The sequence below is a fragment of the Rhineura floridana genome, chromosome 11, assembly GCF_030035675.1.
Source record: "Rhineura floridana isolate rRhiFlo1 chromosome 11, rRhiFlo1.hap2, whole genome shotgun sequence".
In the NCBI taxonomy this organism is placed as follows: Eukaryota; Metazoa; Chordata; class Lepidosauria; order Squamata; family Rhineuridae; genus Rhineura; species Rhineura floridana.
Genome location: NC_084490.1, coordinates 70,071,644 through 70,097,052, shown reverse-complemented (window position 1 = coordinate 70,097,052; position 25,409 = coordinate 70,071,644). Strand labels below are relative to the sequence as shown.

At 41.6% G+C, this 25,409-nt stretch overlaps 1 protein-coding gene across 4 annotated transcripts in view; it reads left to right on the top strand.

Moving 5' to 3' along the window:
* The window catches only part of DDC (dopa decarboxylase), a 208,367-nt gene extending 202,606 nt beyond the window's left edge, over nt 1-5,761 (top strand). For 3 of the 4 annotated variants that reach the window (XM_061589212.1, XM_061589211.1, XM_061589209.1), the window contains one exon: nt 98-2,803. In XM_061589212.1, coding sequence (XP_061445196.1) covers nt 98-304 — 207 coding nt within the window. In that variant the 3' untranslated portion in view covers nt 305-2,803. Of the gene's footprint in view, nt 1-97; nt 2,804-4,998 lie in introns of those variants that run through there. The other variant, XM_061589210.1, reaches the window with a different exon arrangement.
* Nucleotides 5,762-25,409: the final 19,648 nt, after the last annotated feature.

Below are 25,409 nucleotides of genomic sequence, written 5' to 3'. Positions count from 1 at the left end.
GAGGTACTCTATTACTCCCCTATTATCCTTGGCAGAGCTACTAGAATGGCATGTGCAATGTTAATGACCACTTTTGTTTCCTTTGTCTTTATTCTAGGGTACTAATGACCTTAATGAAGCTCTTCTCAAAAGCATAAACGATGCCAGGAAGATTCATCTTGTTCCATGCCACCTTAAGGGGAAATTTGTGCTGCGTTTTGCAATTTGTGCCCGCACAGTAGAGTTTGCCCATGTTCAGTTTGCCTGGAAGCACATCACAAAGCTGGCAAATGAACTTTTGAAAGCACAGAAGCAGCAAAAGTAATGGCTAAAAGTACAGGATTTGATTCACTTGAAGATTTAAGGAATGATGGACAAACTAGTAATTAATTATTTTGTTTCCTGGCATGTCTCATACTTGCAAAACTACCATCTGTAAACTGTGCTGTAATGCAGTATGTAGCTAAAAACACAAGAATTGCTTTGCCTGCCCAGACCAAGATCCTTCTGACTAAGCATTCTGTTCCTGACAGTGGCCAACTACATGCCTCTGAAGGCCTCCAACCAAGCCACAATGAGGGTATTCTGTTATTTGTGCCCAGCATCTGATATGCAGTGGTATACTGGTTTTATACATAGCAGTTCCATTTAACAATCAAGGCTAATATTTTTTTATAAACCTGCCCTCCATGAATTTGTCTTACTTTTTTTTCTTTTTAAGCCATCTAAGCCAGTGGCCATCACCGTATCTTGTGGTAGGTGGAATTAGTACACATCCTTTGTTGTAAGCCACTTTGAGCACAATCATTTGTGGAAATAAAATGATGATCAAAACCAGACAATATTAAAATTTTAGATATTAAAAAACAAACAACACATATTTTGTGAAAGTTGTAAGAGGAAGTAGTAAGAAAAGAAGAGAAATGGTATTGTATTATAGCTAGTAGTGTTAAGACTGGAAATTAATAATATTTGGAAAACTATCCTTTTGGTTTGTGAAACACACTTAATTATTAGTTTTTCCAAGCTATTGGGATCAGTCACTATATTTTTTACATTTTCAGGATTTGGGATTCCTGAGGGTTGCTACCCTGAATGAGTAATCATTGCTTACTTCTACTCAGCTCACTCCCATCTACTTGAATCCTGAATCCCATCTATCACTACAGATACTGATTATGAAATGTTTCCAGTGTCACTTGTTCCGAAAAACAAAACGATCTCTAGTCTTTTTTCTTTGTTCTCAGTTTGCTAGTTCCTGCATCCTCTGATGAATTCCTTGATGATGTAAACAAAAACTGATGCAAATTAAGGGGTAGTTATCCCAGGAACCTTTCTTGGATAAACAAATCCTTCTGGATCATATCATTCCCCCCCATTAACATGGTAATTTTGCTAGTATGAACAAATATGTGATGACACATACAAAATCCAAGTGAAGAAAGTATTAATTCACTAATAGGCAAAAAACCATTGCGGTTTAAGAACATACCTGTAGCCCACAGCTATTTCTATCAAACTTTAAAAAGCAGGGAAATTGGGCAGCTCTAGTGAATGCACCAGGGGAGCAGGAGACCTGACCTCCTCTCTGAGATATTGGACTGCCCTACAAATTGGTCAAAATGCAACCACCATTTGGGTTGGTCTTCCACAGTCCAATCCACTTCCTGCTGCCATCTCCAAAGATGAAGAATATTTTTGTATGTTTTGTATGATTGTTGGTGTTCTTCTTACTTTGTTTCTTTCCTGTGTTACTAATGTTTCTACATAGATCTAATCTAGAAAATTTTATTTCCCTCATTATTCATCCTAGAAAACTCTGTCAAATTTATTTTTATTAATTTCAAAGCCTTTTTATTAGTCAATGTCATATGATGCTGAAGACAGCCTTTTGTGTTTCAAATTGAACGTTATGCTCTATTTCTATTTTGGGTGCATTAACGGTTGAATCTGAAACTGCAGTCTGATGTAAAATCAGACTGATTACAGAGCTAGTGTGGCGTAGTGGTTAAGGTGTTGGACGACGACCTGGGAGACCACGGTTCAAATCCCCACACAGCCATGAAACTCACTGGATGACCTTCAGCCAGTCACTGCCTCTCAACCTCATGAAAACCCTATTCATAGGGTCACCATAAGTTGGAATCGACTTGAAGGCAGTACATTTACATTTTTACAATATGTTGCTCCTTCAGCAATGACTCTAGCTGTTGGAAAAAAGGGGATGCATGTTTCCAGTGTGCTATGTTTAAACCACTTCATTTAAGGCAAGGTGGGCATAGTCAATTAAAAACATAGAGCACACCTAGAATTTTGCTAGAATATATTTCACCCCCCACTGTTTTATCTTGTGCAAACTGAGACACTCCTGATGTCCACTGGAGACTATTCTGCAGAATAGTCAGTGCCATTATTCCACAATTATCTTTTGAGGTTTTTTTAGTGTAAATTTTGAGTGTTGCTGTACTTCACATATTCACAGAAATAAAAACAAAAGAAAATGATTTCCTATAGGAAACTTCATTAAAATGCAAAGTAAATCAGACATATTTAAAGTGATCATCTGAACTATATCAACTGTCTTAATAATATTGCTTCCTTCCTGCTAAAACAAGATCAGCACAGTGCATGTCTTCTTTCTATTATTTGGGCTGATTCCTAAACCACAAGGTTTTTTGTCTGTTAGTGAATTTCTCTGCTTTTTAATCCGGGAGGTAAGAAATGGGATCCTGTGCAAGGAGAGTGGATTGATCATTTTCATGCTTATTGAGTTCAGTGGGATTTACTCCCCTGTAATCATGCTTAGGATAGGCGAAACTGACCACAGGGGATGGGGAGGGGAGGAGGGAGGGGAGGAAGGGCAGAGGGGAGGACTGGAATGGGAGCAGACAGGAGGGGTAGGGGTAGGAGAAAGACAGGTTTGATCATTTGCATGTTTATTGAATTCAGTGGGATTTACTCCCGTGCAATCATGCTTAGGATAGGTAAAACTGACCGGGGGGGAGGAAGGGAGGGCTGTAGTGGGCAGGGGAGGATGGAGAAGGAAGCATAGAGGGGAGGAGGAAGGGAGAGGAGAGGGGAAAGGCAGGTCATCATTTGCATGCTTATTGAGTTCAATGGGATTTACTCCTATGCATTCATGGTTAGAATAGGTAAGACTGACCATGAGGAGGGAGGAGGGGGAAGGGGAAGGAGCGGATTGGAGGGGGCAAAGGAAGGGGGAGGGCAGGTTTGATCATTTTCATGCTTATAGAGTTCAATGGTATTTACTCCCATGCAATATTCTTAAGATAGGTAAAACTGACCATGGGAAGGAGGAAAGGGAGGGGGAGGAGGGGGAAGGAGAAGGAGGGGATTGCAAGGGGATGGGGAGGGGCAAAAGAGAGGGGATAGGAGAGAGGAGATGGGAGGGTGAGTTTAATCATTTGTATACTTTTTGAGTTCAGTGGGATTTATTTCTGTGCAATCATGTTTGAAAATGGAAATGGACTTCCTTCAAGTCGGTCCTGACTTATGGCAATAGGGTTTTCATGGTAAATGGTATTCAGAGGTAGTTTGCCTTCCTCTGAGGCTGAGAGGCAGTGACTGGCCCAAGGTCACCCAGTGAGCTTCATGGCTGTGTGGGGATTCCAACTCTGGTCTCCCGAGTTGTAGTCCAATGCTGACCCGGGGGAGGGGCAGGGAGGGGAGGAGATTGGGTGGGTGGGCACCAGGCAGAGGGAAAGTCCTTTTCCAAAAGGAAAACATTGTGAACAGGACTATAAGTTTTGTAAGGTTTTGTTTTGAAATGGACTTATGGGAAGCATCAGAAAGGCATGAGGGGTATTTTCAATTTAACATTGTGGAATATGAAGAATCCACATTGGCTATAGTTTACAGCCACTCTTGTGGCTGTATAATAACTCAGATATGTCTAAAACCCTGATTCTAATTACAAGCTTAATTTATTTTGCTGTCACTTTCATTGAAGTAATGTAATGTTATTATATTTACTGTTGTTTTTTTAAAAAAACCCAGTAGCAGGGTAAAGCTGCAGAAGCTTGTAGTGAACAAGATCAGCCTGCAAAGATAGCGAACTTGCAACCTGTGTGGTAGTCCAATGGGCAGTTGGTTTTTACTGACTTTCTTACCCATCCCTTTCTTACCCAACTCAGCCCTGGCCAAAGGATTCCAGTCATGCTAGCAGACTGCGGTCGGATTAGCACAAAAGCAACAAGCGGCCAGAGCTACTCATGTCTTACTGCTTGACCCCTTAAGAGCTCCTAGGCCAAACTTGCTCACTAATCTGATACTGCTGCTCCTGTTACTTGTGATAGATCAGTTGCCACCAGCTGACATGTGATGACTGTGACAACTGGTCAGCAGCCTTACTTGTATTAGGGAAAGAAAAGGAAAAATAGATCTCATACATGGATCGTAATCACTAGATGCTCTGGAATAAGTCCATCTGACACTCACAGGCCACACAAAGAGACTGCTGGCCCTCATGCTCATCACTGCTAGCCCGAAAGGAACATAGGTTACACAGAGATGATGTAATAAAATCCTCTCCTAATACTTCTATGGTTGGAGAAGTGGCTTCATCACCACTGGCATAACCACTGGCACTGGTACTGGTGTTTAAAAAAACCATCATAACCAAGCACTACAACATCAAGTAGCAGCAGTCTGGTGTAGTTGTTAAGAGTGTTGGACTATGACACTCATGTTCAAATCACCACTCAGCCATTAAGCTCCATAAGCGACCTTGGGTTAGTTACTATTTCTCAGTGGTATTGTGAGGATAAAATGTAATAAATAAACATTTCAAGGGAGAACATTTTATTACCAAAGACACTCATATACTCCAGATTGTAAATGAATAGTACTTGTACAACAAATGGATTTTTAATACCCCAGATCTGTTGTGGCATTCCAGAAAGTACAATATTATTAGCCTGTGGACGTTTTTGGGACAAAGTAATAAACTGTTTCAAACCTTAGGTCCTTATCTCTTTTTCTATTTATTTTTGCTGGCAGGACTCCTGTGCTTTTACAGCTGCATGGGCAGGCAGAAATTCAGCAGCTGAAACTCTTCCAATCATTGCAGGCAAAAACCTGTAACGTTTCTGTTCAATAGTCATGTCAGGAAAAAAAGCTGACAACCTTACTGGGAGTGATATGATATGGCAAAGGTTTGTTGCATTTAATCTAGTTTGGTAGATAGTTAATTGCTATTCTGTTGTGCTTATATTGTCTTATTCACTGAAGAACAAAAAACTTGCTTGTAAAATGTGTATGTCTGAACACTGTTGTTTGGCACTATTTCTCCACATGTAATTGGCCATTCATAGATTTACTATGTATTATGACTGGTTAATCAGTGAACCAAGGTGCCCTTTCATCCAAAGCTTACAAAACTGCTGAAATTATGTATTGTTTGCCATAATTATGTAATTTCATAAATATACTTTAACAGAAAATCAAACTTCAAAGGTGTGTAGGGGCTGAAAAGGAGGAAAATTTATTTGTTTAATATTGCAGTGTACCCTCACTTTATACAAGAATAATATTTGTGCAATATCTTGTAATGAGAGATTATAAATGTACTTATCAATTAATATATTTAAAAATGGATGTCAATCCTGCTATCTCTAAAGTGTGTTGTAACATGCTGGACTGCATTAAAATTGGTGTAGCAAGATTGTGTTTCTCTTTTCTTGCCTTCAGTATCTGTTGGAGTTTTGCTATTGTTTTAAAATTAATGGTTGCGATTGTACAGATCAGGCTCATAGCTGATGGTGTAAATCACAAAGGGATCATGATACACTTGCCCATTACATATCAATAAAAATATGTCTTCTGGCTTTAATTCTTAATTTTGCATTCTTTTCTTTCTTAGACAAGTGAAACCTGATGTGTCTTGCTTCTGTTGTACCCAGGCCTCGTGGGTACCAGCAGCAGTACTTGCTAGCTAGAGCATTTTTTAAATTTATTTTTGCTGCTGCTGCACCCAATGTGCCACTGCAAAGGGGCCTTGAGAGCCCTGCCAAACTTGTCACTAGCCTAGTTGTACCTATTGACCTGTTAACAAAATGTGTTATGGTTATCAGTGTTACACTTTATCACTCACTTCTTGGTAAAAGCCAGTGATTTGTTGGTGAGAGGAATGCCACCCTGTGCACTCTTATCTGGAAGCAAGCCACATTGAATGCAGCAGTAACAGAGCAATTCAATGCATGTTTGCTGGGACATCAGCATTATTGCATTCAATGAAGCTTAGTAAGTTTGCGGAAGGCAATACTGCTCATTAGTAAGTGCGACAACTGAGGCTGCAATTTTATACCCATTTACTGGAAGCATGGTCTGCTGAACTTAATGGGACTTTTTTCTTACTTAGGTACTTCTTACTAACTTACTTACTTCTGAGTAGACATGTGTAGGATTGTGCTGAAAAATGAAGAGAGAGAAGAAATTTCTGTAGACCCTGGCTTGTATACCACTAGACATAGCTTCAGTTTTATTGGAAAGTTTCACAGGTTTTGTGTTTTATGTGCATTTATTTAGTGTGTGAATTTCTTGCGCTTGTCTTTTATAGCCAAACAGACCTGGCATTTGGACTTGGCACTATTAAGCATTGCCACCAGAAAAGAATGGTACAAGAGGTAATTTGACGCTGCTGACCAAAGGCACTCTATGTTTTCTCAAGCAGTGGTGCCAACAGTGTAAGGACATTAAAAGAGCCTGCTACATCAGGCCAGTGGCCCATCTTTTAGATCAGGTCAGTGGCCCATCTTGTTCTCACAGTGATCAACCAGCATCCTGTTCTCACAGTGATCAACCAAATGTCTATGGGAAGCCTGCATGCAAGATCTGAGCACAAAAGCACTCTCACCTCCTGCAGTTTCCAGCAACTGATATTCAAAAGCATGCTGCCTCTGCCCATGGAAACAGAGCATAGCCATTTATAGCGTTATCCTCCATGAATTTGTCTAATCCCCTTTTAAAGCCATCCAAGTTGGTGGCCATCACTGACTGCTGTGAGAGTGAATTCCATAGGGCTTATCCACATGGGAGCATTTCTTCGTAGCAAATACACTGCTTTTACTGTTGTAATAGATTTGCAAGGTCCACACTTCATGCTCAATGGTAGTTTTAAATCCGTTGTTTTCCATTTACAAGTCAGTGTTCCTCTGGGAAGGATTAGTGTCGCTGTTTCCTTGTGGCCCCACCCTCTAATTTTACATTTTTACTCCCTCTGGTGGCATGCACAAATATTTTTGACCTACATGGTATTTCCACTCCCTCCTGCCCTCACCGCTTCCTGACATTTGACAGTTGAAATGTTGCCCTTCCCTTTCTCTGCGGCCCCTTGCTTTTTCTGTTAATTTTGCCCCACTGGAAAAAATAAGTATAATATCAATATTTTAAATAAAATATTATCATCATTTTTTGAGGAAATATCAATATCAATACTGATATTTTCTCATAATATCAATATTAATATTGATATTTATGAGGTGGCTTTTTAAAAAAGAAATCCGCTTTAGATTTTTTTAGAAAAAAAATCAGAAACCAGGAATGGAGAGATGTTATGTCAAAATTCTCTCCGCAAAGAGAGAATACAAGAAAGAATGATAAAATCCAATGGCTATTTCCATCACTAGTTACAAGGAGTGAAGTAAGTTTACTCAGGGAGAAAGAGAGAAGAAGGAAGGGCTGCAGCAAACTGTGAAGGAGGGAGGACAGTGCAGTCAGAAGTTGCTAGATAAACCACTGGAAACAAAATGGAATTCATGGGAGAGTTAGTGGGGGAAGAAAGGGGAAGAGCTGAAAGTGACGATGCACCCGCCCACTAAAAACTTCACTAAAGACTTGTGAAACCGTATTGTTCTAAACTTTTCATATTATCAGCAGATTGGGTAGTACAGATTTGCAGGAGGAAAACTGCATGATAGCTTCCTGTTTGCCAGTAATGTCATGAGAACCATGCAAATTAAAAGGACAACACTAAACCACATGTGTAGATGACCCCATAGTTTAAGCTGTGTTCATTAATGACCTAGAATTAGGAGTGAGCAGTGAAGTGGCCAAGTTTGCTGACGACACTAAATTGTTCAGGGTTGTTAAAACAAAAAGGGATTGCGAAGAGCTCCAAAAAGACCTCTCCAAACTGAGTGAATGGGCGGAAAAATGGCAAATGCAATTCAATATAAACAAGTGTAAAATTATGCATATTGGAGCAAAAAATCTTAATTTCACATATACGCTCATGGGGTCTGAACTGGCGGTGACCGACCAGGAGAGAGACCTCGGGGTTGTAGTGGACAGCACGATGAAAATGTCGACCCAGTGTGCGGCAGCTGTGAAAAAGGCAAATTCCATGCTAGCGATAATTAGGAAAGGTATTGAAAATAAAACAGTCGATATCATAATGCCGTTGTATAAATCTATGGTGCGGCCGCATTTGGAATACTGTGTACAGTTCTGGTCGCCTCATCTCAAAAAGGATATTATAGAGTTGGAAAAGGTTCAGAAGAGGGCAACCAGAATGATCAAGGGGATGGAGCGACTCCCTTACAAGGAAAGGTTGCAGCATTTGGGGCTTTTTAGTTTAGAGAAAAGGCGGGTCAGAGGAGACATGATAGAAGTGTATAAAATTATGCATGGCATTGAGAAAGTGGATAGAGAAAAGTTCTTCTCCCTCTCTCATAATACTAGAACTCGTGGACATTCAAAGAAGCTGAATGTTGGAAGATTCAGGACAGACAAAAGGAAGTACTTCTTTACTCAGCGCATAGTTAAACTATGGAATTTGCTCCCACAAGATGCAGTAATGGCCACCAGCTTGGATGGCTTTAAAAGAAGATTAGACAAATTCATGGAGGACAGGGCTATCAATGGCTACTAGCCATGATGGCTGTGCTGTGCCACCCTAGTCAGAGGCAGCATGCTTCTGAAAACCAGTTGCCGGAAGCCTCAGGAGGGGAGAGTGTTCTTGCACTCGGGTCCTGCTTGCGGGCTTCCCCCAGGCACCTGGTTAGCCACTGTGAGAACAGGATGCTGGACTAGATGGGCCACTGGCCTGATCCAGCAGGCTCTTCTTATGTTCTTATGTTCTTATGTTCTTAAATACTTTCTTTCATCTGTCCTGAATCCTCCAACATTGAGCTTCATTGGATGTTCATGAACTCTAGTGTTATGAGAGAGGGTGAAAATCTTTTCTCTGTCCACTTTCTCCATACCATGTATAATTTTATACACTGCTATCATGTTTTGCCTTTTTTACTTGCCTTTTTTCTAAATTAAAGAGCCCCAAATGCTGCAACCTTTCCTCATAGGGATGTCTCTCCATGCCCTTGATCATTTTTGAACCTTTTCCAACTCTATAATACCATTTTAAGGTGAGGCAACCAGAACTGCACATGGTATTCCAAATGTGATTGCATCAAAGATTTATATAACATTATTATGTCAGCAGTTTTATTTTTAATTTCTTTCCTAGTGATCCCTAACATGGAGTTTGCCTTTTTCACAGCTGCTGCACACCTGGTCAATTTTTGAGGTATCCACTATGGCCCCAAAGTCTCAGTTACTGCCAGTTCAGACCACATGACCGTATATATGATTATATTAGGGATGGGGGAGAATATCTGCTAAATCAGATTTAGTACTGGAGTTAGACATAGTCTGACAATCTGCTCTCTTTTCGGATTGACTTTGATTTCTTGATGTGGGTCGCAGCTGTCATTGACACTTTTTAAAAATCTGCTTTGAATGTTACATTATCGTCTTTGTAATTGGCTTTCTTCTAAGCTGATGCATTCTTAATTGCTGTCTAGGTGTTTGTACTGCTGCCAGACTCTGCCAGCCAGTGATGCCTGCCTGCCTAGGCTATATGTCATTGTCAAATCATGCTGCCTGCATTTTCCTGTGTCAACAAGGCAGCTCTTTAGAGCATACGGAATCTGCCTCATCCTCTTGCAATATCTGATTGTAATTATGATTGATGAGATGACTGACCCACCACAACCTGCCCTCTCGCTTCTGAATTGCTGTCATTACTGCGGTGCTCATCATAGACTGTCTGTCTCTGTGTGCTAAATGTGTTTGCCTGCTGTAACTCCCTTCAACAAGGGTAGTGAAAGAGGGAGGAATCATTAAGGAGCACATCAGTTAGCCTGAGGCAAGAGACAGACTCAATGGGTGATTATCTGCCTAACTGATATGTAAATAGAAAAAAAAGGTGGAACAGCATAAGCATTTTCAAAACCATTTTTGTTAAAAAATGTTATTTTTTTTCACTTTAAAAAGTCAGCAAATTGGCAATTGCGAAAGCAAAGGGGAACAAAAAAAGGACAGCTTGGTAATGAAAGCTGGACTCTCAGAATTCAAGTTGATGAGAACTAGGCAGCTAACCCCATCCCTAGTTTACATTGACCTACATTTGCCCTTTTACTGCCCATTCACTCCATTTAGAGAGGTTCTGTTGTTGGAGCTCTTTGCAATGCCTTTTTGTTTTAATGACCCTGAGTATCATCAACAAACTTGGCCATCTCACTTCTCACCCCTAACTCTAGATCATTTTTGAACAAGTTGAAAAGCACAGCTTTGAATACTGATCCTTGGGGGACTCCACTTTCTACATCCCTCCTTTGGGAGACCCGTCTATTTGTCCCTGCCTTCTGCTTTCTGTTTCCTAGCCCTGATCCACAAGACGATCTCTCCTCATATTCCATGACTGCCGAGCTTACTCAGAAGTCTTATCTAAAGCTTTTTGAAAGTACAAGTACACTGTGTTGGCTGAGGTGGGTCACCTCTATTTACAGTATATGTGTGTTGACAGTTTCTATGAGTTTCTATCTTAGTGAGATAGGATTTACCCTTGTAGAAGTCATTCTGGTTCTGTTTTAGCATGGCCTATTCTTATATATGCTTGGTTATTTTATCTTTAACTATGGTTTCCACATATTTTCCCAGATTGTTCTTGCCCTGTCCTGCCTTCCTCTTGGGAAAGACTTGAGGGATAGCACTGAGCACTGCTGTTTGAAGGCTTTCCATGTGCCTTTGGCTTCCTCCCTGCCAGGATTTTCCCTCAGGAAGGACCAAGAGGATTGGATCACTGGGTGCTTCACGCCAAAGAAGTGGTACCCAACCACACACAATCCTCCTTCCCATGCATGCATGCACACACGCACACACACATGGCCCTTCTCTTGGAAAATGTTGGTAGAGCATTTCACAGGTGAGGAGCTCTGACAATTACAATTTTTGGCTTGGCTAGCAAGGCTTTTTAGCTTTATAACAATCCTGAAAAGTAGATCACAGTGCAATTTTAGCAAAACAGTTTATAATAATACAGCCTACTTTATCATTTTTGGCAATCCCTCAAAGCTTATGTAATAAATTTTTTTCCTATCCTTTAATATATTCATTATATTAAAGGATAGGCTAGGAAGACCGATAGCCCCAGTGACATATACCTGAGTGAATATCAGAAAGAAGAAAGAAGGTAGATATGTATCGTGCAAATATTTTATGCATTCAGCAGCATGGGCAAACTTGGAGATCTCCCAAGTTTGTGCAGTGAACTTGTTTTAAAAAACACAGAAAAATGCTTCATAGTTATTGACTCTGGCAATGCAGAGACTAACTTGAATAACTATGCTAAAAACAAGCTGTCAGGAAAATGACAGTGACAGGTGGCAATCTGCTTTGACAAGTAATGCAACGAAATTGAAGTATGTGTGCAAGAGATGACTTGATCTAGCAAAAAAAAATTTCCACAGCTCTGATGGCATAAACAGATGTTGATAGCATTGATAACAAAGTTTTGGTTCTTCAAATCTTCCCAAACTCACTTTCTGCAGTGGTGGTGGGACTGGCTCAACAGACTGTATAAATCAGAGATTAGACGTCCTTGGGAGATATCCAGCTCCGAAATGTTATCATAATGGCATGCTTTCCTCAACCAAGGCAGCAGTTGCACATTCTTTTTCATCTGTGTGATATTTTCATCTGTGTGATATTTCTTGTGCAACACCATTATTTGGAAATAATAAGGATTTAAGCCATGAATAATTTTAGTTTGGGGCAAAAATCTATCATCTTTCACTCAGCCTGCTTTCCTGCAGGGATGGGCAATTTGGGAAAAAGGGGGGAAATAACCAGTGAAGAAAGTAGAAATACATCTTCCGATTTCATTTCTAATGTCAGTTAATACAGAAGGAAAACTTCACAGGCAGTGGAAGGAAAACCAGTGAGAACAGAGCATCTATTCTGGGTGGCCGGACAGAAAAAATACCAAAATCAATTGCAGCGTACACCATTCCCATCCAAAGAAAAAGGAAGAGACACCCATATATATTTAAATGACTATGTAAATAATGTACATTGCAAAGCAATTAACATATCTAGTTATGTATAATGTGTGCATGTTAAAACAGAGAACTAAGGCAAATAGCTTTCACAGCAAAAGTCTATGCCACCATGGCAGGCGGCAAATGGGTGGATGGAAAGAAACCCATTTGATAGTCCATTTTCAACAGATTCCTTTAACATCACTAATAAGTTATAACCAGTTTGGCAAATTCACACTTTTTTTACTGGAGACTTTCCTTTTGAGTGGCAAAGTAGAATCTAAAATAATTGTATCACAGACTTGCTCCTTGCTCATATATCTTTTCTTGAACCAATGTTAGTTTTAACTATCAAAATAATATTGATAGTAAATAAACAACCTTTCCCACATGATAAATGTAGAAATTATCTAAATGGGAAATTTTGAACATCTTAAGGTAAAATGCAAAGGTGATGTGGTACTGCAAATTAAAATCTAGAAAAATGCCTCATATGAATAAACACTTGCCTCAGACATAAATATAGCTATATTGTCAGGTTTCTCAAATAAATGACTGTTAGGATGATATAAAAAGAATACTTTTAAAATGTTATTTCAGTATGTATATCCTGCCTCCCACACATTTATAGAATCATAGAATCATAGAATCATAGAGTTGGAAGGGGCCTTGTAGGCCATCAAGTCCAACCCCCTGCTCACAGCAGGAAATCCACAGCTAGAGCATCTCCCGCAGATAGCTGTCCAGCCTCTGCTTGAAGACATCCAGCGAAGGGGATCCCACCACCTCCCTAGGCAGTCGGTTCCATTGCCGAACTGCCCTTACTGTCAAGAAGTTCCTTCTAATGTCCAATCTGAATCTACGCTCCTGGAATTTAAAACCATTAGACCTAGTCCTACCCTCTGGGGCAGCAGAGAACAAATCTGTACCCTCCTCTATGTGACAGCCCTTCAGGTACTTAAAGAGTGCAATCATGTCACCCCTCTGCCTTCTCTTCACCAGACTGAACATGCCAAGTTCCTTCAACCTTTCCTCATAAGACTTGTTCTCCATACCAGCTATCATCCTCGTCACCCTCTTCTGAACCCGCTCTAACTTGTCTATATCTTTCTTAAAATGAGGCGCCCAGAACTGAATGCAGTATTCCAGATGAGGCCTGACTAATGCAGAATATAGTGGGACTATTACTTCCCTCGATCTGGAAAACTATAGCTCTGTTTATGCATCCCAAAACCGCATTTGCCTTTTTTGCCACAGCATCACACTGCTGGGTCATGTTCAACTTGCGATCCACTACAATTCCAAGGTCCTTCTCACACGCACTACTGCTAAGCCGGGTATTTCCCATCCTGTACCCGTGCATTTTGTTTTTGTGGCCTAAATGCAGAATCTTGCATTTGTCTTTATTGAATTTCATTTTATTAATTTCAGCCCAATTTTCTAGTCTATCCAGGTCCCTTTGGATTTTATTCCTGTCTTCCATTGTGTTAGCTATCCCTCCCAGTTTCGTATCATCTGCAAACTTCATAAGGCTTCCCTCCACCCCATCATCTAAGTCATTGATAAAAATGTTGAAGAGTATCGGCCCCAGGACAGAACCCTGTGGCACTCCACTCAAAACCTCCTTCCAGTCCGAAGCAGAGCCACCGACGACCACTCTTTGAGTACGGTTTTCCAACCAGTTGTGAATCCACCTGACAGCATTTCCATCTAGTCCGCATTTGACCAGTTTGCTAATCAAAAGGTCGTGGGGGACTTTGTCAAACGCTTTGCTGAAATCTAGATAGATGACATCTACAGCATTTCCACCATCTACTAATCTAGTGACCCGATCAAAAAAAGAGATGAGATTAGTTTGACAGGGTTTTTTCTTAACAAACCCATGCTGGCTCCTACTAATCACAGCATTGTCATCTACATAGTTGCCAATGGACTCTTTTATTATCTGTTCTAATATCTTTCCCGGTATTGAAGTCAGAATGACCGGCCTGTAATTCCCCGGATCTTCTTTTTTACCCTTTTTAAAGAGCAGGACAACGTTTGCCCATCTCCAATCCTCCGGCACCTCTCCCGTTCTCCAGGATTTCTCAAAGATGATGGCAAGAGGTTCCGAGAGTACATCCACAAGTTCCTTCAATACTCTGGGATGCAGTTCATCAGGCCCTGGAGATTTGAACTCATTTAGGTTAACTAGGTATTTCCTGACTATCTCCTTATCAATCTTGAACTGCAATCCCGACCCCTTACTGAGATTGCTACCGATGCAAGGTTGCACACTGTTCCCTTTTTGGGAGAAAACGGAGGCAAAATAGGCGTTGAGCAGTTCTGCCTTTTCCTTGTTATCTGTCAACATTTTGCCATCCTCATTGAGCAGCAGTTCCACAGTTTCCTTGGTCTTTCTCTTGCTTCGAACATATCTGAAAAACCCCTTTTTGTTGTTCCTCACTTCCCTCGCCAGCCTCAGCTCATTCTGGGTTTTAGCTTTCCTTACGCTATTCCTGCAAGCCTGAGCTGCTCGTCGGTACTCTTCCTTGGTGATGCGTCCTTCCTTCCATTCTTTATACATGCTCTTTTTTACTTTTATCTCCTCCACCAGTCTTCCATGTAGCCACATTGGCTTTTTCCGATGTCTTCCATTTTTCTTTCTCTTTGGAATTGTTTGCGATTGAGCTTTTTGTAATACGTTCTTCATGAACTCCCACACTTCTTGGGCTCCTTTTTTCTTTAGTCTATCTAGCCACGGGATCCTACCCATCATGTCCCTGAGCTTGCTAAAATCGGCTTTCCTGAAATCCAAGGTCCATATTTGACTATATTCTTCTTTGGCTTTCCCCAGAATCCCGAATTCCAGCATTACGTGGTCACTTTCCCCCAAGGTACCGACCGCTTTAATTCCCGTGACCAATTCGTCCCTGTTAGTTAAGATCAGCTCCAGAATTGCCGATCCCCTTGTTCCTTCTTCTACTTTTTGAAATTTAGTGAATCTGTTAACTTAGTAAAACACGCAAAGCAGAAAATTCCTTATATTGAAAACTAGCTGAAAGTTGCTAGGGAATTCTAAGAAAGCAAAACAATCAGTGCAGTTTTGAAAGGTTTAGCCCACCATCTTCATTCAATATGGTATCAACTATATCTAACCAAAGACAAAACCAGGCAAACAAAAAAACCACCTGTTCCTTGATCTAGGGAACCATTATGCAAAACTTGCATATATGTTACATTTAGTGAAAATCAATTCAGTCCTGAAAGGTTAATTTGCCATCTTGGTTTAAAATGGCATCCAATTGTATCCAAACAAGACAAAAACCTGCTTCTTGATCTTAGGAACAATCATGCAAAATTTGGTTCCAATATCTTAAGAAGTACCCAAATGCATAGAGAACAACTTTCTAAGTAGATACAACTGCCCTTGATTATTTGTAAGAAAAGGGCAGAGCTTGGCAAAGTTACTTTTTTGAACTACAATTCCCATCAGCCCCAGCCAGCATGGCCACTGGATTGGGCTGATGGGAGCTGTAGTTCAAAAAAGTAACTTTGCCAAGCTCTGGAAAAGGGGGAAAAGGAGTAGTGTGACTTAATTAGCATTTTCATCCAAAGAGCAATTTATTTTCTAGAAGATTCTTATTTTCTGGCAGCACATGAGATAAAATGAGTTCCTTTCAATGTTTCAGTTTTGCTGAATCAGCTGCCTATATGACTTCATAAAACTTTCATTTCTGCATTGTGTACATATAATCCATTGGTGCCCTCTGGAAAGCTGCTGGGTGGATTTTATAACTCATTCAGGTAAGGAAAAATAGCAACAAGCCAACAATTTTATGCAGTTGTTCTCAGACTGTAAAGCTGGCATGGTCCACTTGCAGAGAAGGCATGAAGTTCCTTTCTTCTCCACTTGCCAAGGCCTGGGTAGATGGAATGTACCCTGGGAGTGGCCTCTTACTAATCCACATTGAATTTGTGTGGGTAACTGCACCTTTACTACCTCATCATACTAATGTGAAAGCTGAAAGTTTGGGTCAACGCTGGAGTTGGCTGCCTAATGGCAGAAAGTTAAGGAAAAGATATTGTGCTTAATCAGTGTTTTTCAGTTTTTGAACCTGGGTTTCCCTTTCTAAACTCTGTCTCTGGGATCCCCTAGCCTAGTACCAACAGTCTGTTCCACAGTTGACTGTGCAGAGATTGCTGCATGCTGTAGTTTACATACAACCTGCCACTGCATGCAAGAATCTGTGGACTGGGATAGTAGGTTCACACAAGCATTAGAAGAGGAAGAAAACATGATCTTTCCAAACCCCTGGAGGAGAACCTGTGCCCTTCCAGATGTTGTTGCACTCAGATTCCCATCAGTCTTGTCCAGTATGGCCAGTAAGGGGTGATGGGAGTTGAAGTCCAGCAACATCTAAAGGGCAACAAGCTCCCAATCCTGTCCTAAAACCATGCACAGAGAAACAACATAAGAATAAAGCAGCATCTCTTTCCCGTGGTGGCTGTGTCCCATTGGTACTGGTAGATGAAAGGCAGGAAGATCAACAAATAGGTGAAGCCTGGACCAGCAACAGTCAGAGTCATCCTGACGTTGGAAGTAAGAAGGTGGGCAGGTTGGCGCAGGCAGAAGTTGGCAGGGCTGTCCCCTATGCACCCTAATAGATCAGCCTCCATTGGCTCCTTTTTAACCTCCTTTCCTCCAAATTACATTGAGTCTTCAGGGCTAATACAACAACCTTAAGTTGTGAAGCTAAAGTTTCTGCTCCTTAGAACACATTTTTAAATTTTATTACACGTTTCCTCTTAGAAGCTCAGAGTGGCTTCCGTATCATAATGTCTCCCATCCCAGCAGTTGCACAGCAAAGAGACAATGCATATCTCACCTTTAATGTGAGACCCAATTTTTATAACTTTTGGTAACCCCAAAGATAGGGAGAGCATAATTCTGAGAAAGATCCTAACTTTGTCTCATTTTTTTCAAAATATGGGGCATTGTCGTTTTAGTGAACATGAGTCACTTGAAGAGTTTCTGTGGACAGAGTTCAAATATAACAATTCCTTGAACTTGGTGGTACCATGACTATGAGTTTGATCAATAGCAGGGGTTTATGGAAACTTGAAGGACTGGGCAGGTATGCAGAAATATTACTTGTAAAGGAAAAGGAAAGATATCTCCCCATCACCATTCAAAAAAAGCTTGTTGACTAAACATACTCAGTGGCCTTTAAGAGGCACAGAATGTAAAATGCAACTGAGGGTCAGTGTTCAGAAGGAAATAAAAAGAAGAGAAAGGAAATGCAGGAGGGGAGAATTGGCCTGCTTGAGCCTTCATTGTTTTTAGTATTCTGGGGGGGGCGGGTGTTAGGTTTGGGAGAGGTTGGCCACGTGCTTTCCCAACCCAAATAACCTTACCTTGAGTCCATTTCTAGGAGGCTATAACCCCTTAAGGCAGGAGCTGGGAGCCTTTGGGCTCCATGGGCCAGATCCTTACTGGGATCAGCCTCACAGGCCAAATTAACAGGTGGACAGGGAGGAGCAAGCATATTTCTCTACCCTGCACTAGGTGAGAAGGAAACTAATCTAGTCCTAGAATTTTACCGTTGCACTATGGAGGCAACTTTCCAATTGTTTTGTCTCCCCATTATTCCTTACAGACCCCCAGCTTGTTAGACTTTCTAACTTTTCTGAGTCACACAAGAGCAGAACGTATGACTGCTACATTGCCAATATATAGGCCAAGCAAGGAGGGGAAAAAAGTAAAATAAGAATGATGAAAACAGAGGTACTTCTGAGGACACTAAATTTTGTTTGTTCTTCCTCCAAACAGACCTTAGATGTCAAAAGATAGATATTAGAAGATAGACGAAAAAGATATTGCCTCAGTCCAGAATTTTTTGGATGCTTCAATATGCACATGAAGTTCCCATACAAGCAAGCTTTCCTTATTCTCTTCTATTTGTGCTTGTTCTATAGGTGCTTGTTCCTTGTTCAACACACCCATGCTAGATTAGTCTGATGGTTTCTTATATCTGACTCTTGAGCAGGGGCGTCACTACCGGGGTGCGGAGGGTGCGGCCTGCACCCGGGTGTCACCATGAGGGGGATGACACCCAGAGCCACCCCGCCCCGTGCCATTGCCCAGCAAGGCTGCTCCAACTCCTCAGAGGCGGGCGGGCGGGTGAGACCGGGAGCAGCGTTGGCGGGATGAGGGCGGCGCGCCGGTGTTCCCAGGCCTTCTCCGGCTGGGTGCCCCTCCAGCGTGCGCCCTCCCAGGGGCATGGACGGGGTGACTGGCTGCAAGTGTGCGTGCGCACACAAGCCCAGCCACCTCGTCCATGCCCCTGGGAGGGCGAGCACCGGAGGTCCGCACCCCCCTGCACTCCCGCTAGTGACGCCGCTGCTCTTGAGTGATACTTGTTTTCCATTTTGAGCTACTATAATGTCTAGTAAAAGACATGTGATGGGATGACATCATAACAGCAGTAAATGGAACAGGAGGTGGGGAAACTAAGCCCAATGAGATGTAGTCTTTTTCTAAACGTTACTGGGGAGATGTAAGTTGGAGATGTGGGTCATTGTGGCAGTTACTGGTCCCCTGTAATGGCTAGTTTGGGCCTTGGGATTTTGTTTCACTAGAATTGATGGCTCACTTCCTTGTCTTTACTGGGATGCCAATCATTTTATATCTGAAAAATAGTTCCAACTCCTCTCTCCCCAATCTGGTATAAGTAGCTGTGAATGAAAAGCATAAAAAGAGCTCATAGCATGTTACTCAATCTGAATAGTTTTGGCAGGCTTTTTAATGAATATCAATATTCTGTTATGGTTAGTGTGGTTTAGTGGTTAGAGGACCACTCCCAGCTATGACCTGGGAAACCAGTCAAATTCGCACTCAACCATGAAGCTCATTGGGTGACCTGGCACTGTCTCTCAGCCTAATCTACTTCAGATGATTGTTGTGAGGATGAAATAGGGAGGGAGAGGATCTTGAGCTCCTTGGAGGAAATGCGGGATAGAAATGTAAATAAAATAATAAATTAATATTTGTTGTCAGTACTTCTGGGGAAGCAAGAAGGTTTTATTATACTGACAAAAATAAGGGCATATGCATACACTTTACAGGGTAAATCCCTTTGAATTCAGTGATACTTTTGCATGCATCAGTGACTGGGATCCAAATAACTGCATGACTGTTTGCCACTCATCCAATGAAAACATTGATGTTACTCCCTGACAGCCATCCCACATGCACATCATAAACCTCTTCTGGAATGGAGAGGGGTGAAAAATCAGTTTGTTATATTGCATGGGGGTGTCTGCTGTTAAAAGTAAAAAGTAAAAAATTGTACTGAGTATGCCCAAGCTCTTGGCAGAACTCAGAATTCTTATTTGAATCCTATCCTCAATCTGCAGTATTGCCACCATTGAAATAAAAACTGGCTGTCCTATAGCTTGATTTTACAGGTAGTATTCAATGGTAGTCCTACTCATAGTAAACTCAGTAAAGTTAGTATACCTGATGGGCAGAGCATGGAGGAGTCTGGTGTAAGTGGAATTGGTGCAAAGGAAGGTGGCATAAAGTTCCATCACATCCTAACTCTGTTCAGGAGCTCCCAGGCATGAAGAACGCTGATTGTGCCAGCAGAGCTCAGGGGGGGGGGGAAATCAGAAGAACACAGACTGCCAGAGCAGCACCCAGATTGTGCACCCTGCAAGCACCCCAATTGCGCACAGAGGATGCACACATGGGAAGATGTGAAAGGACAGTTTATTGAAAGCAACCTACGACAATGGACTGGATGAGGGCTAATAAACTGAGGCTCAATCCAGACAAGACTGAGATGCTGCTAGTGGGTGGTTCTTCTGAGTGGATGGGGGATGTCCAACCTGTCCTGGATGGGGTTGCACTCCCCCTGAAGGAGCAGGTTCGTAGCTTGGGGGTTCTCCTAGAACCATCTCTGTCACTTGAGGCTCAGGCAGCCTCGGTGGCACGGAGTGCCTTCTACCAGCTCGGTTGGTGGCCCAACTACGTCCCTATCTGGACAGGGATAACCTGGCTTCAGTTGTCCATGCTCTGGTAACCTCCAAATTAGATTACTGCAATGCACTCTACTTGGGGCTGCCTTTGAAGACTGTTCGGAAACTGCAGCTTGTGCAAAATGGCCAGATTGGTAACAGGGACCAGACGGTCCAAACATATAAAACCAATTCTGGCCCACTTGCATTGGCTGCCTGTATGTTTCCGAGCTCAATTCAAGGTGCTGGTTTTGACCTATAAAGCCTTACACGGCTTGGGACCACAATACCTGATGGATACAAACCCACCCGTACACTACGGTCAAGATCAAAGGCCCTCCTCCAGGTGCCTACTCCAAGGGAAGCTCGGAGGGTGGCAACAAGGGAGAGGGCCTTCTCAATGGTGGCCCCAAAATTATGGAATGATTTGATTGATGAGGTGCACCTGGCGCCAACATTGTTATCTTTTCGGCGCCAGGTCAAGACTTTCCTCTTCTCCCAGGCATTTTAGCATGTGTTTTAAATTGTTTTTATATTGTTTTAAATTTTAAAATATGTGTTTTAAATTGTATATTTGTTTTAATGTTTTTGATTGCTGTAAACCGCCCAGAGAGCTTCGGCTATGGGGCGGGATACAAGTGCAATAAATAATAATAATAATACAAGATACACAGTTACAGCCTCGGCACAGACAGCAACCAGGTGGTTTTTGAGGCGGGGATGACCCCAGGGATGGGCAGCCTGCACCTCCAACCCCCCCTCTCTTTTCCCAATGGTGTTGGCAGCAGCAGCCCTCCCTCGTGTGCTGGAGATCTACAGTATCCTAACTCCCACCAGCCCAGTGTAAATACGAATAGGATTGTGCCATAACTGAGGTTCATTAATTTCAATATGTTTATGCTGAGTAGGACTTGTAAGTATGTCAGTATTAGGTTTTCACTATGTCATATAGATATTTTGCTCAAACAGTTAAAAAAATGAGCAGCTTAGGGTAAAATTGCCTCTGATGACTTTTTCTTTTATTAATGTAAAGGCAATATTTATTTATTTATTTATTGAATTTCTTAGTCGCCCATCTGGCTGGCTATCCAGCCACTCTGGGCGACGTACAACATAAACATACAAATACAATAAGCATTAAAAATCTGGAAACAAGAATAATAAAATCTAGCCCACCCCAAAATCCTGCCTGAAGAGCCAGGTCTTCATGGCCTGGTGGAAACTCATTAATGACGGGGCCTGGCGGAGATCATTTGGGAGGGAGTTCCACAGGGTGGGGGCCACAATTGAAAAAGCCTTCTCTCTAGTCCTCACCAGTCCAGCTGTTTTGACTGATGGGATAGAGAGAAGGTCTTTTGAGGCTGATCTTGTTCAGAGCTTGGAAAAGTTACTTTTTTGAACTACAACTCCCATCAGCTCCAGCCAGCATGGCCACTGGACTGGGCTGATGGGAATTGTAGTTCAAAAAAGTAACTTTTCCAAGCTCTGATCTTGTTGGACAGAATGGCTGATGATGCTGGAGTCGCACCTTCAGATGCAAATATGCATATTTATCCTGTCATATTGTACAAATTCAAACCTTCCTGAAAATCAATGTGAAGCCATTGAAATCACTGGACGTAAGTGACTGTCTCTCTCTCTATATTCTATAATTTCTATTAAAATGCTATCCCAAATAAAAATAACATAATTTCACAAAATACAGACAATTGCAACAAAGCAGGGCATGATTGCAATTTAAGGCAAATGATGCAGATAAATCCACTTTAATGGATATATTCAGTAGATGAAAAATACACCTTATTTATCATTTTTGGGTGGTTCAATTAGTAAGAAGAAATGCAGTTCAGTAACATCAAAATATTCCCCCTTCCTTTCTCCTAATCTGTAATAAATAATTTCTGTCGTCTGAGAAGAGTGAACCTTCACCAGCAATTAAAGTTGTTGAAAATATTGTCATTTTCACCCTGTGTTTTCCATATCTGACTTATATGAACAGAATTGGCATGTCTTGATTGCATGTGAATTCTATTTAAAAAGACTATACCACATAGTTTAAATTTAAAAGAACTATGCTAGATTGGACTACTGTAATGCACTCTACGTAGGGTTACCTCTGAAGACGGTTCAGAAACTTCAGCTGGTGCAGAATGCTGCGGCCAGAGTCCTTACTGGGACTAAAAAATTTGATCATATAACACCTGTTCTGGCCCAGCTGCACTGGCTACCAATATGTTTCCGGGCCAGATTCAAAGTGTTGGTTCTTACCTATAAAGCCCTTAACGGCATCGGACCGCAATACCTGGCGGAACGCCTCTCCCGCTATGTACCTACCCGGTCACTGCGCTCGACGTCGAAGGCCCTTCTCCGTGTCCCAACGCATAAGGAGGCACGGAGAATGACAACTAGAGCTAGGGCCTTCTCGGTGGTGGCCCCCGAACTATGGAACGCCCTCCCTGACGAGATACGCCTGGCGCCTTCTCTGTTATCTTTTCGGCGCCAGGTAAAGACCTAACTCTTTGCCCAGGCATTTTAAAAATTTTAAAAATTTTAAAAATTGAATTTAAATTTGGAAATTTTAATTGTTTTATTGTGTACTGTATTGTATTTACATCCGCATGTATTTTAATCTGTTTTATAATGCTGTTCACCGCCCTGGGAGCTTATTGCTATAGGGCGGTCTAAAAATGTAATAAAATAAATAAATAAATAATTATGCTCACAGAACTCGATGAGAAAATAATAATCACTCCAATAAAAGACTCGCTAAAAACTAAAAGACAATATGGACTTTTTAAATTGAAACTGAAATAGTAAAACAGAGAACGTGTTTGTTTTATCAAATACAAATCAATGTTCATTTTTGAAAACACTTTTTCCCCTGATTATTTTCAGTACTTGACATTTAAAAATAAAAGTTTCCACCTCCACAACAGAGTTCAGCATAAATTTTACCAAGGCTCTTCTGAAATTTGAAAACCATTACTCAAATTAGTGAGTATGTATCAGGTTTTTTTCCTGTGATGCAGCTGTTGAAGGTACAGAGTTTGTCAGGAAAAAAACGTGTAAGATGGTTATAGTCTTATTACTACTACTTATAGTTGAAATTTGGCAGGCTGAGTACAGCATCGCTAGGTGTAATTAGCATAGATGCTATCTTGGATATTGTTAACCCCTCAATCCTAAGAGAACTCTGGGCAACAACCAGGGGTGTAGTTGCCCAGGGTCTTGGAGAGGTCTTAGACCCCCTACATTTTTGGAAACAGGGTCTCAGCAAGGGAGACTATGTCTCCAGCAGAGCTTAAAAGATTACTTTAAAAAGTAATAAATTACAGTTACAATTACAGGCCCCAAAAAGTAGTAATTACCATTACAATTGCTCTGAAAGTAATTGATTACTTTTTCTCAAAAGTAATCACTACAATTACATTTCAGTTACTTTTTAAAAAAACGCCAGCAAGGTGCTGGCCTTGGCTGCTGCACATCTAAGTAGCCTAAAACAACATTAAAAATATACACACACATCCAGAGGTAGTAGAATAATTATTTTTATCCATAAGATAGCAATGGTGGTCTCTCCGCTGGTAAGGAAGGGGGGAAGTGAGGCAGAGGCCGCCACTCAGGTCTTTGCACGTCAAACCAAGTGCAACCCCCCTCAGCCAGCAAGCATAATCTCTCTCACTTAACCACCTCTTGGACCCTGCCCTGCCACCAACTAAGGGACACTCACCCAAGCAAACATTTTCTCCTGAGATGCAAAAAAGTTAAAATACTGCAAATGCAGCACAGTAGCCAGAGAGGGTGATGGAGGCCACTTTGTGTGCCAAGTGCAAGCACAGTATTCAAACACACACACACACACACACACACACACACACACACACACACACACACACAGGTAATCTTTCACCTCCACAGTTCTTTATCTCCATTCTGCTGTTGCCTCCGGCTCCTTTTTCCCTCCACTCCATTCTTCACCAACACCATCCATTTTTTTAAACAATTGTTTTCTGTACTCCACCCCATCTCACTCTCCACTTCCTCTCTCATTGCCTCCTACACACCCACAGAGCATGAGGGAAGAGCAATGCTGAGCAAAAGCCCAGTTTGAGGCACATGATCATAGAATCATAGCATCATAGAATAGTACAGTTGGAAGGGGCCTACAAGGCCATCGAGTCCAACCCCCTGCTCAATGAAGGAATCCAAATCAAAGCATTCCCGACAGATGGCTGTCCAGCTGCCTCTTGAATGCCTCCAGTGTTGGAGAGCCCACTACCTCTCTAGTAATTGGTTCCATTGTCGTATGGCTCTAAAAGTTAGGAAGTTTTTCCTGATGTCCAGTCGAAATCTGGCTTCCTGCAACTTGAGCCCATTATTCCGTGTCCTACACTCTGGGAAGATTGAAAAGAGATCCCGGCCCTCCTCTATGTGACAACCTTTCAAGTACTTGAAGAGTGCTATCCTATCTCCCCTCAGTCTTCTCTTTTCCAGGCTAAACATACCCAGTTCTTTCAGTCTCTCCTCATAGGGCTTTGTTTCCAGTCCCCTGATCATCTTTGTTGCCCTCCTCTGAACCCATTCCAGTTTGTCTGCATCCTTCTTGAAGTGCAGAGACCAGAACTGGATGCAGTATTCAAGATGAGGCCTAACCAGTGCTGAAAAGAGGGGAACTAGTACTTCACACGATTTGGAAACTATACTTCTGTTAATGCAGCCTAATATAGCATTCGCCTTTTTTGCAGCCACATCACACTGTTGGCTCATATTCAGCCTGTGATCAACGACAATTTCAAGATCCTTCTCACATTTATTGCTGAGCCAAGTATCCCCCATCTGATAACTGTGCATTTGGTTTCTTTTTCCTAAGTGTAGAACTTTGCATTTATCCCTGTTGAATTTCATTGTGTTGTTTTCAGCCCAATGCTCCAGCCTATCAAGGTACCTTTGAATTTTGTTTCTGTCTTCCACGGTATTAGCTATGCCCCCAATTTTGTATCATCTGCAAATTTGATAAGCATATTTTGTACCTCCTCATCCAAGTCATTAATAAAAATGTTGAAGAGCACTGGGCCCAGGACCGAGCCCTGT